Source organism: Ranitomeya imitator, chromosome 3 (genome assembly GCF_032444005.1).
Source record: "Ranitomeya imitator isolate aRanImi1 chromosome 3, aRanImi1.pri, whole genome shotgun sequence".
NCBI lineage: Eukaryota > Metazoa > Chordata > Amphibia > Anura > Dendrobatidae > Ranitomeya > Ranitomeya imitator.
Genome location: NC_091284.1, coordinates 463,682,759 through 463,696,010, shown reverse-complemented (window position 1 = coordinate 463,696,010; position 13,252 = coordinate 463,682,759). Strand labels below are relative to the sequence as shown.

Genomic DNA, 13,252 nt, shown 5'->3' with positions numbered 1-13,252 from the left:
GAGGGGAATACTCTAAGGCTGATACGTTCTTGGTGGCCTCTGGTTTATGCATTGTCTGGACCTATGGTGTTATATACAGCGAATCCTGTCCGCCGTACATGAACTATATGTGTGTACGCTGTATGTTGAGTTTGTCATTTTATGTAACTCTGTATAAATATTTGTTTAAATAAAGGTGTTACAATTTTTTACTTATGGGTGTTTTCATACTCCGAGGTCTGTTTGTAGGAGTAATCTAGTAGTGGAGTTTACCCGGTATTTACTTACGTCCATGACTGGGAATTTCCCTATATTTGGTTTGCAGTAGTATGCATCAGTGGTATCTGTATCGTGTCATAGAAGTAGCATTTTTGCAATTGAAAAGAAATCATGTCACTATGCCCTTCTTCACCATGCTTTTCCCAGGCTATGAGCTTTGCACCCGGTCTATGCCCCCTCTGTGCCCCATTTCTCAGTTCATGAATGAATATTTTGACTCTAGGGTTCCATCTGATGATGGAGGATTCTATCATCGTGCACTGGAAACATAAGTTGACTGCTTTACACAAAGTGTCTATTTTTTACAGGATGTTTAAGGGAGAATTGGTAAATATGCTTCAAAGAGATTGGCTACTTTATATGCAAAAATTGGAAAAGGCAATAAACTAAAATATTGTGGTGGGAAAGTACAAGCAGCTTCATATCACACTTGCCACAAAGGCCCTGACTGCCCATCTATATACTGTAGAAACAATGGACAAAGCGATCTTTGTGTTTGTATAATGGAAGATGACAGCAGTCATAATTAGTCAACTAGCCCACTTCTTGTGCTGCACATCTCTAAAAGACAAAAATAACTACAGCTTTAAAAACAGAAACAGAAAAATTTCTTATGGTAGTTGTTAGGGGTCGAGTTCCCACCTCTGCACAGGGGGAATCTCGGGCCATCTCCGCTGCGGTCTCCCATTCTTCTCCTGCCACAGTGGAGCCTGCTCAGCGGAGACGTCGGTCCCAGCATCTTGCTCAGTCCCCACTCTGTACAAAGAATTACTGCTGCTTTTCCTGCTTCTGCCATTGAAGCCAGTGCTGGGCAGCGGCGAGCAGACGCTTCTAGGACTAAGTCCTGTTTTTCTCATTCTGAGAATGCCCAGAGTAAGATCTCTCAGTGGAGATCGTGAGTCACATGGTCAGATACTGCAGCTAAGTCCATTGGTCCTTTGAGGAAGGTCCTGTAGGTGCTCTGGCTTTGTGGCAGCCTCTCATTGGTCCTTCTAGGAAGGTCTTGTACTTGCTGCAGCTATATAAGGCTCGCATGGACGCACGGCCATGCGCTAGTATCAATCAAAATATGTGCTTTGCGCCAGTATGGTTATGCATGAATGTGTTCAGGTACCCGGCTGAAATAAGCCCCTAGAATACCGGCACCTCTGGTGGGGAGATTGCGTGTGTGCATAACCACTGACTGCTACCAGTTCGGCAGTAAGCTTGTGCTCCTGTGAGGCTAACAGGGCGCAGTGCTTTCCTCTCACGGCTGCTCTGTGAGGTAGCAGAGCTAGTCTATACCGCCAAACAGTGCCACCATTCACTAGCAGCAGGTCCCTCCTGCACGGTGGACCCCAGGCTGCGAACGCACCATTTATAATAAACATCTATTTTTACTCGGTGCGTTCCGCTAGCCTTAACATAATACTAGCGCCAGGGTCTGGCTAGTAAATGGCAGACATTCAGCAATCCTTGCGGTATATCCAGCAGCTGTAGGGTAGGTTGGCGGCCCTCGAGAGCTCAACCTCAGCTGTGGATTTTACCACAGTTGCTGTACAGGCTGCTAGCGTGGCTGCAGCAACCCTGTCCACTGCCACCCCTGTTCCGACATTATCTCACCTCCCGCTGGCAGAAAAATTTTCTGGAGATAGCAAATCTTGTAGGGGATTCGTGAGTCAGTGCTCTATTCACCTCGAGCTCCTGGCTGCACGTTTTCCCACAGAGCGGGCTAAGGTGGGATTTATTGTGTTTCTCTTGTCGGACAGGGCGTTGGAATGGGCTACACCGCTGTGGGAGCGTGGCGATCATGTGGTGCAGAGTGCTCCGCTGTTACTGGGCACTCTGAAACAGGTCTTTTTAGGACCTCAAGTCACCCATGATACGGCGCTCCAACTGCTGGCATTAACTCAGGGTGAGTCCTTGGTCAGCCATTTTGCCATCCACTTCCGCACTTTAGCTTCTGAGCTGGAGTGGTCGGATAAAGCCCTTATCCCCATATTTTGGAGGGGGCTGGCTGATCACGTGAAGGATGCTCTGGCCACTAGGGAGATTCCTGCCACACTGGAGGAGTTAATAACTGTCTCTACTCGTATTGACCTCCGTTTAACGAGCGAAGGTTAGAGCGAGCCCAGTGTAGGCAGAGGTTTCGGCTGGCTCCTACCTTCGCCAAACCTCTGGAATCTCTGGTCCTGGTTCCTGAGTCACATGAGGCCATGGAAGTGTCACGAGCGGGATCTAAGTCCCTGACCGCTAGTGCACTTAAGGTCTGTCATGTTTGCCAGCACTCAGGACATCTTGCCACCAGATGTCTCCAGCGGTCGATGAAATGTCAGCATCTAGTGGTAGTAGGTGGAGGTACACTAGACACGGTGATGTTTGCCTCCAAATTGTCCTTTAAGGGGACAATTATTATAGGCTCATCCTCCCACTCGGTAGAGCTCTGTGTGGATTCTGGGCAGGGGGCAATTTTATGTCTTCTGCCTTCGCCCAACGTCACGCAATACCACTGGTTATGCTAGCTCAACCAGTAACGGTACGAGTGGAGAATGGGTCGACACTGCCCTCACAGATAACACACCAGACTATCCCTTTTACTCTGTCCATGTCGCCATCCCATCAGGAGATAATATCTCTGCTCGTCATTCCTGAGGGAATTGATGAGGTCCTGTTGGGGATACCTTGGCTACGGTACCACTCTCCTCATATCGAGTGGTCCTCAGGCAGAATTTTGGGATGGGGTGAATCTTGTGGGGGTAGGTGTCAGAGGGAGTAGTGCGTTCAGGTTGCTACTACAGAGGTACAGAGGTACCTGCAGATCTATCCTCTCTCCCCAAGCAATATTGATCTTATGCAAAAAGGCGGCGGAGACCCTTCCACCCCATCGCCCCTATGACTGTCCTATTGATCTCTTGCCTGGTGCTGTGCCTCCCCGGGGTCGAGTCTATCCGTTATGTCTCCCAGAGACGGAGGCAATGTCTCAGTACATTCAAGAGAATCTGGCAAGAGGGTTCATCAGGAAGTCAGTGTCACCTGCTGGGGCTGGGTTCTTCTTCGTGCAGAAGAAGAATGGGGAACTGCGTCCATGCATACATGACTACAGGGGTCTTAACGCCATCACCGTTAAGAATAAGTATCCTTTGCCCTTGATATCTGAGCTCTTTGATAGGCTTCGGGGAGCAAGGGTATTTACTAAATTAGATCTGCGGGGTGCTTACAATCTGATTCGCATCCGTGAGTGGGACGAATGGAACACGGCTTTTAACACCAGGGATGGGCACTATGAATATCTGGTGATGCCCTTCAGGCTCTGTAATGCCCCAGCCGTTTTCCAAGACTTTGTGAACGACATCTTACGGGATATGCTCTCCACCTCGGTGGTAGTCTGTCTGGATGATATTCTCATCTACTCTCCAGATATTGACTCCCACTGGAGAGATGTTTGCAAAGTCTTCGACCTCCTGCGGGCAAACTCCCTCTATGCCAAGTTGGAGAAGTGTATGTTTGAGCAGGAGTCCTTACCTTTCCTGGGCTATATCATCTCTGCCCAGGGATTGGCTATCGATTCTGCCAAACTACAGGCTGTGATGGACTGGCAGGAACCCCATTCTCTAAAAGCGTGCAGCGCTTTATGGGGTTCATTAATTATTATCGCCAGTTCATTCCGCACTTCTCAACTTTGGTAGCTCCCTTAGTTGCCCTCACCAAGAAGGGGCAAATCCCAAATGGTGGTCTGAGGAGGTCTCCAAGGCCTTTAACTCCATAAAGTCTCACTTCGCTAGCGCCCCCATCCTACATCGCCCCAATGTAGATAAGCCATTTACTGCTTAACTAAGTGCATAAACTAAGTGTGCTTCAGCTTGAGGTCACAAACAGATGTCAGGACATTCTCCTTCAGAATTTTTTGGCAGACAGCAGAATTCATGGTTCCATTTACCATAGCAAGTTTCATAATGTTGCGGACATGTTCCTGTGTGCGAATGCCCAGACGCCTCGAGGTCAAACCAACATATATTTTCGGACATGTACATGTTGCATAGTAGATAACATGTATAGTATTGCACGTAATATGCTGTTTGATGTCAAATTGTTTTCCATCGACTGATTGAAAAGTTGTGAAACGAATGATTATTCCTGGCATACTGGTGCTGCGGTGGGGTTCCGTATGTGCTCTCGGCGATCCCCTGTTGCTTGTCGGATGGTATGCGGCTAAGGCGCCGGCCGCTGCTTTTGGTATGTGCATGGGGATCGCGGGTTCATGATTGCGTAGCCTAATGGCAGCATCTGCGCAGGTGTAAAGGCAGGAGACATCATTGGCCGGCCTCTGGTCTTGTGATCAGAATGGAAATGTATTTAATGCCGGCCTCTGTATGCGTAAGACCACGCCCCCTTGAGGAAGCGAGAATTATTCTCACGAAACGCGCGTCGGGGAGAGTTGTCGCCTACAAGACTGAGCTCCAAGTCTATGGGTAACTAACCTTTCACTACAATATGTATAGATGCAATATTTCAATGAATTCTCTATATGACATTTACCCTTGATATAGTGCCATATGGGAGTGATTGTCCCCGTAATTCGGCACATGTATGAAATTTGAGCACCTTTTCTGTTTCACGCTGATTTATATACCTAATTAGTGGTAATGTCTGAAACTTGTTAGATTTCTCAGTCCTGATTAGCGATCACGTTGCGCTGTCACCTAATACGATCACACAATTTTTCCATACTTATGACAAATTGTTCTATCCATGTATTTGTTTTGTTGACATTTTATATTTAATAAAATATATACTTTTTATACAAAAAAAACCTCAAAATCTCCTAGTGTTCATATTAATCTAGAGTTTGTATATATTATTAAAAAGAAGAAGTAAACTATTATTTTTTTCTTTTGCCATATTGTGAAGGTTTCTTTATATATTCCTGCTAGGATAATGCTGATCATACAATGTTCCTCCTTGATGCCTTTGCAGTCTCTGATACTCTGCTGAGCTTTTCTCCAACATTTTACTCCTGTCAATCTATTATCTGTTTTGCTGTAAGCAGTACTGCTTATGTTAGCAGATCCTAATGACAGGAGATGAGAATCGATCATAGTTGACAGCCAAGAGCTCCATGAATATGGCAGAAGAACACTCCCACTACTGTAAATTGTGCAGCCCACAGAGGCGTGCCCAGTTCACAGCAGTGACAGTTCTATTACAATAGATAGATTATGCATCTGTCTGTTATCTCCTATGACCATGGGGTGCTGAATGATGATACTGAAAGTGTCATGCTGCTACTGTGAAAGCGAGATGTCAGCCTCCAATGCCTTATTTAAACTCCTATAACACGCAAAATATGTTTCAAATGCAATCAAAACATGGTTATAACAGCATGTTATGCTACATTGATTTATTAATGTTCTACAAATGCGGTACCTTCCCTTTAAGAAAAATAAAATAAAGACTTTGGAGTGGCCTAGTGTGATGCTGTGACATGTCGTTAAAAAGGCTGTTCATACTCTGAAACCCTCCAATATGGGAGCGTTGTTAAAGACGAATTGCCAGTTATTGCAAACGCTTGATTGCAGTTGTTTCTGCTAAGGGTGGCCCAATCAGTTATTAGGTTTAGGGAGCAATCACTTTTTTAACACAGAGCCCTGTAGGTTTTGATTTTTTTCCCTTAACAGTAAAGACCTTCATTTAAAAACAGCATTTTGTGTTTGCTTGGGTTCTGTTTGTCTAATATTTAAATTTGTTTGGTGATCTGAAACATTTAAGTGTGACAAACTTGCAAAATAATAGGAAATCAGGAAGAGGGCAAACACTTTTTCACACAATTGTATAGTTAACTCTATGGAGAGGGGAGGGGGAAGATGAGTCTAATTGGTGTCTCTACACAGTCAGAGACCAATAAGACATAGGAAGATCAAGCTGCAGCTTTCAGCAATTGTATTTCAGATCAGAACTGGATTCACAGCCACAATATTTAGTACTTTTGTATAATGTCATACATGCTAATTCTTCTCTGTATGCTACAAAAAATAGCAGGGATACTTAGCATCAGAAACATCAAAGCAGCAAGTCTCAAATCACTAGCTTAGAGTTGAAAATTAGAGAGAGAGCCCGCAAATGATTATCTTCTGCCATATGCATCAACAGAGCAGCATTTCCAGTTTCACATATCTGGCAGAAAGCAGAGCTCAGCCCTGCGCCTAGTAATTACAAGCTCTGTTGTAGAGGAGTGCAGGAAAGTTCAGCTTCAAGATAAATCAGCTAACAATGATGTAAAACCACACAGACAGCTATACCGATGCTGAATGCAGAAGATAAAATTGGCAAGACAGTGTATGTTACAGGAGGAGACAGTGCACAGAGGCATCAATATATTCTAAAGGTAGAATACACTCTATGTCAGAGGTGGAGGCAGAGGAGAGATATTCTGGCAGAAATCTAGATAAAAAAGACCGCACTGCGCATAATCAACCAGTAGCTTGAAACTACAGCATGAGAAAAAACCTGGAGGTTTATCCTTTGGGGAGTGAAATTTGCAAAATAAGTCATATCTAAAAATGAGTTATTGTGTCATAAATAAATATATGTGCACAATATTATCAGACCACATTGTGATTTCGGAAATAACCCCTTAAATATGATAAGACAAATTAATTTTGAATGTGAAGACAGAGGTGAATTGGTTTGTCTCTTATTTTTCATTCTTTCAGTCAAAGCGAACAGCTTGGGATATTCAGCAGCATACTGAATGCTCACTTTGTGCCTGGAGTGACAGAACACAAGGTACCTGTCTTCTCTCCTTCATTAGTGGAATGTTAAGGAAAATGAACAGTGTCACAGCAGCTCAGCTAATTGTGTGCTCATTGTAAGCTTGTAGCGTACCAGTTACTAGTTAATGGCCTGTCATAATGAAGTAATTGCAGTGCTTCGAAAGTGGCAGTAAAATTTAGTGACACATTTAGGATTAACCACAATTCAAGCATGCTTTAAAAGAAACAATTTAATATCTATACATCAAGTCGAGTCAATTATAGAGAAATCTCAAGGCTCATAGTGTCCGTCTGTGAATAGTCTCATTTGTTTAATTTTATGTTTAGGAAGTTATTTTTATTATGTGGCAAGTCGTTTCACTAATTGCGAAGAATGTTCCTATCAGCAGTGTGTTCAGTATTTCCCTTTATTACATTTCTTAAAAACACGCTACTAATTGTGTTATCTGCAACAAGATAAGAAGTAGCCATTGATTTGCTTATTCATCGGGGTAGACAGTGACCCATTTGCGTTTGATTTCAGGCTGGCAGCACTGGCGCTGTGTCTACTGAGCACCTCCAGGAATTAATTTTGGCGATCACTAAAGTTTCAATAGAACTACAGGAAAGACTCCGAACTGTGTTCTTGGGGACGTCTCAGCGCTGTCACTACATATTTACACTTCGAGACCTTGCAAAAATATTCAGGTAAAGGAGAGGAAAAGATGTTACATGTTGGTTGGACTCATTTGATAGGGCCAGTAGTTCACTTCTATGAACAGTTATTGCTGTGTCAGCTCTCTGTGCTACTTAGAAAAGCTGTTTAAGAAGTGTTCGGTGATGGCATGTCACTATACACGATGATACATAAAGGTAAGAGATGCCAGCCACATTATCAGTAAAAAAAAAGTCAGTCCCATGACTATATGTGACAATTACTAGAAAAGGCTGACTTGAACTTGTCTGTCCTATTTTCTTCTGTATTTCAGTATCATGATCAATGACTAGGATTTTGAGATGAACATGCAGTTTCTGCCCTTGTTAGTTTAGGTCTGTCCAAATGTCCTTCTTTCGCTGCCAAGAACTCAGCCCTTTTGTGGAAGAATGATGAGCTCATGTATATTTTCATTGTTTTAACTAAGGTTAGACTTCCTCATGTACTTTTTGCTGTCATTACAAAAAAGTCATTATATTTTAGCTAGTGCATGATGGATAGTATATAGTAATAAAACAGCAAAAAAAAAATTCACAATTTTTTGTTTTACTAAAGCGCAGTTATTTTTATTACTGTAAATTCTGTTTTGGAAGGATAAGGGAAAGTTATTTACTTTCAGGTTTGAAAATTAAAACTTACAGAAACCTTGCGTACAAAGGTTATTCTTACCAGGTAATTGAAGCATAGAAACCTCAACTTCGCTATATTAATTTTTTAGTCTTTGAAAAAAAGTACCTATGGGGTATTTCTAGGTTTCGATGTTTGTTTCTGTAAATATTTTATGAAGGGGCAATGCAATTAGGAAAACAAAAAACATAAAGTATATACATATTCTTTATACATTATTATATATCAAATTAATTTGGAACTGTACTTTCAGCAAACTTTGCATAAATCAATAGTACAGTCGATTATTGAAAAAACTTTGCAATATAACGTATCCTTCCCCACTTATGAGACACTTCTTCCCACTGCCTCCTGAACTCACCATCCACTGTGAAAAAGCAGCTCAAATCCGTCTTGCTCAGAGGAGACAGATTGCAGGTATCATGGGACATAGCCCATTATACTCTATGGAGATAGGAAGGGAAGGAGCATTGAGGAGCACTGAAAACAGAGGCAGATGGAAAACTTTGTGCAGAGCTCTGTAAGAAGTGTATTACACCAGAGCTTGATTCAGACTAAAACAGCTGAGCTCTGCCGTATACTGTCCTCCGTGTGTCCTCAGCTTGTCTATGTGAGATAAAAAGGAAGTGATGACTAGGCACTCCTCTTCCTGTGCTGTCTATGGGAAAAATCACTCCAGCTTGTCTCCTCCCCACAGCTCCCAGGGAATTGCAAATTACAGATGGGGAAACTTATGAGAATGAAGGGTATAAGTCACATAATAGCCAGAAATAGTGTTATTCCTCACACACATGACAGTTTATTCTGAACAGTTATTTGAAAGCACAATTATCCTTTAACATTGGCCAAACCAGCTGATGTCAGATCTACACAAATATTTTTGAGGCAAAGAGGTCTCCCGACAATTCCCCAACAAATAATATTAGGAGAAAAAAATATAGGGCATGCTCAATGTCCACATTAGAGCCTTTTGTTCTCAGGGGAGTAAGTCACCACCAAAGTTGTCTTCTTTTCCTATTTACAGAACACATGCATATTTTAGCAATTGTGTATGTATACGGGATGGTCGGGAGGATAGCTGATGAGTGAAGAAAGGATGAGAGATCACATGCCAAGTTCAGGTCAGGGGACCCACAGCCAGTCCTTGAGCCGTACTTGTACTTTGACACATGGATCTGTAAATGCGGCCTTATTTGAAGTGAAAAATTACAGTGAAGCAGGCCTGGACTGGCCATTTGCCTGACTCAACCTTGCAGTCCAAAACCACTCTAGACTGCCCACATCTGCCCTAAACCTCTCCCAATTCATTCTATACCCACAGACAACCCCTATACTATGCACACAGAGTCCTGCTCTGGAGACTGACACTGTGCATCAAGACATTCTGTAAAGCTGGAGCTATTATTGCTTTAGTCCTCAAAGTCCAGATCTCAGTGTACCCCTGGCCTCCTACTAGTGCAGTCAAAGAGTCTGCCCGTTGACTGCGGTTTGTACCAGTAGGTAGACATACAGCAGCTGCACGGGTGCCCAACAGGAGAGGGGTGAGTCCTATATAAAGGTCATTTTAGAGTAATAGCTTGGAGTGTGTTGAAATGGATGTGGAGCTTAACAAAAGGAGTGAAGATTTCTTTCTGAAGGATTGATCTTGTTGGAGATGAGCATTGAATGTGGTAAGTAATCATAATAATTAGTGATGAGCGAGTGTACTCGTTGCTCGGGTCGTCTCCGAGTGTTTATGACTGCTCGGAGATTAGGTTTTCATCGCCTCAGCAGCATGATTTACAGCTACTAGCCAGCTTGATTACATGTGGGGATTCCCTAGCAACCAGGCAATCCCCACATGTACTCAGGCTGGCTACTAGCTGTAAATCATTCAGCTCCCGTGATGAAAACTTAATCTCCGAACACTCACAAATACTCGGAGGAAACCTGAGCAACGAGAACACTGGCTCATCACTAGTGATAATGTATCAATGCTTTACTACCATGTTTACATGTGGTTTGTACTGTGTATATCACTATACTTGTTTTATGTGTTTGTCTGATGTGTACTCTGTGCTGGTATGATGTGTGTGATACACTTGAGTGAAGTGTACACTGTGCTTGTGGGATGTGTAGGCTGTGTTTGTGTGACATTACCATTGTGCTTGCTTTAAGTCTGTGCAGTGCTTCTGTGATATTAGCATAGTGTTTTTGTGATGTGTGCACCATAGTTGTGTGATTTGATTGCTGTGCTTGTATGACCTGTGTGCTGTGCTCGTGTGACATGTATGTTGTGCTTATGTGACATTAGCGAAATGCTTGCATGAGGTGTGCGCTATTCTTACATGACTTGTGCTCTATGCTTCTATGACATTTGCATTGTGCTTGTGTGACTTGTGTGCTATAATTGTATGACATGTGTGATGTGCTTGTGTTATGCATGCACTGTGCTTGTGTGATATGAACATAGTGCTTCTGTATGCTATACTTGTGTGATATGTATGGTGTGATTGTGTGACGTGCAAGCTGTACTTGGTTATATTAGCATAGTTCTTGTGTGGCTTGTTTATCATACTTGCGCGATATGTGCTTGTGTAAGGTGTGCACTGTGCTTGTGTAAGTAAACTTGTATAACATTATCATAGTGCTTGTATGGCATGTTCGCTATACTTGTGTGAATTGTGCCTGTATGACGAGTATGCTGTGCTTGTGTGATGTGCACGCTATGCTTGTTGGAAGTTAGCATAGTCACGTGTGCAATAATTATTCTCACACATTAGCTGTAGTTTGTGACATGAGCATAGTGCTTGTGTGACATGTGAGCTGTGCATGTGTGAAAATAGCAAAGTGATTATATGATATTAGCATAATTCTTGTGTGACTTGTGCACTTTTTTCAGATTTGAACAATCGCTTTACAGGTGTGCTAAAGGATATGACATGAAAAAAAATCTGTTGAAACTTGCGTCGTGCGCTGGTATATTTTTTTGATGTGGAGATATAAGATCTAGACTGGTGGTGTTTGTGTGCCAAAGCTGATTTTTAGTCCCAGGCACATAAGATAGAAGTTGGATCAAATGGCCCGATTTTGGCTATTTTTTGCATATGTGACGCTGAGTCACTTCTCACAAACAAGCCATCAGTCGGGATAGTGAGGATAATCAAGGAGTTCAAGGTAAAAAATTAGTAGGATACCTCAGAAACAGAAGGAAAAGACAAAGGTGTAGTCAGGTAACGGTCCGAGGTCAAAATACCAGGAAGATAGTGTATCAGTGCATAAGGATTAAACAGACAGATGATCAGAATGTGGTCCAAGGTCAGGCAACAAAAGATCTACAAGCAAACACAAGGCACATAGAGACAAACCACACAAAAGCTAAATGTACGTCTGGCAGAAATCTGGAATTAACAGCCAAGTTGAGTAGCCTAGCAATTACCTGTGGCAATGAACACCTGGAAACAGCCAGCCCCTCCCAGTCTCAGATTGGTTGGCAATTAAAACACTGACAGCTCGGGACATCCCTGCACCAGACTGGACACTGAGCTGTCAATCAAAGTACTGACAGCTTCAGCACACCCCAGTACCACATTGGATGGCTGAGCCATCAGTAACTGCATCCCAGACAAATTAAGAGGTAGAATCGTGACAATATATTCTACACAGACCATTGTTTACAATGGCTGATGGCAAACTTCCATATTCTGTAAAATATGGCTTTTTAAGTTGGAAAACTTCAAATGATAAAGTTTTGCCTTGACAGTACAATTTTAAAAGGCATTGTGGACCTTCTGAATGAATTGTCTAGACACTCTTGAAAATGCATTATTGGATATGTTCATTTAGCTGGTGTCATCCTTTAAAGAGTTTTCTACTGTAATGATTCTCTCCACAATATTCTAAAATGCTAACTCATTTAGCTGACTAAGAAATAAGTAAGTTCACATATTTATTTTGCAGGAACATCTGTCTGTCTCTAGATGGAAAGACAAGAAGTGAAAAGCTTCTAAGGCTTTGGAGACATGAATGTGACTGGGTGTATGGCCACAGGATGTCTAGTGCAGTGGATTACAGCAGATATGTTCAGGAGATGACCATAGCAGTACAGAAGAATTTTATAAATGAAGAAGAGGTAAACCAGTGTCAAATATACTTTGGTAGCTTCTTTCTTGTTTTGATTTCTTGTTGATTTTTTTTTATATGACATTTAAAGGATTTTATTTTTTTTCCATAGTAGGTATGGTTATAGTACAATGCTATATAAAGAAAATAGTAAAATTAACTTATTTAATCCCCCTGCTGCTTCATAAAACTGACTTTGCTGGCCCCTGCTAATAATGGGAAGTGTTGATATTCCAAATGTCAGTTACCTTACTTCTGCAGCCAATAACAGGTCTTAAGGCTGTGTGCACACGTAGCAGATTTTTCGTGTTTTTTTCGCAGTTTTTCGCTATAAAAACGCTATAAAACCGCGAAAAAAATGCTCACATTAAGCATCCTATTTAATAGAATGCAATCCGCATTTCTTGTGCACAAGCTACATTTTTTTCCTGAGCGGATTCGCATTCCAGAAAAAAACGCAGCATGTTCATTAGGGTATGTGCACACGTCAGGATTTCTGGCAGAAATTTTCCTGACAAAAACCGGACATTTCTGCCAGAAATCCGCATGCGTTTTTATCGGGTTTTTTGACGCGGTTTTGACGCGTTTTTTATGCGTTTTTTGTGCGTTTTTTTCAAATGCATAGAATTGCGGGAAAAACGCAGAAAATCCGCAAAAAGAATGAACATGCTCATTTTTTTCCCCTGATGCATTTTTTTTGTGGAAAAAGACGCATCCATGTGCACAAAACATGCAGAATGCATTCTAAATGATAGAATGCACAATGTATGCGTTTTTAATGAGTTTTTATAGCGTTTTTAGCGCAAAAAAATGCAATAAAAAC

At 42.2% G+C, this 13,252-nt stretch overlaps 1 protein-coding gene across 1 annotated transcript in view; it reads left to right on the top strand.

The window, feature by feature from the left end:
- LOC138671660 (uncharacterized) overlaps nt 1-13,252 on the top strand; it is a 967,572-nt gene that overhangs the window by 374,645 nt on the left and 579,675 nt on the right. Inside the window, exons 59-61 of the mRNA XM_069759831.1 lie at nt 6,948-7,020; nt 7,531-7,694; nt 12,268-12,439. Coding sequence (XP_069615932.1) covers nt 6,948-7,020; nt 7,531-7,694; nt 12,268-12,439 — 409 coding nt within the window. The remainder of the gene's footprint in view (nt 1-6,947; nt 7,021-7,530; nt 7,695-12,267; nt 12,440-13,252) is intronic.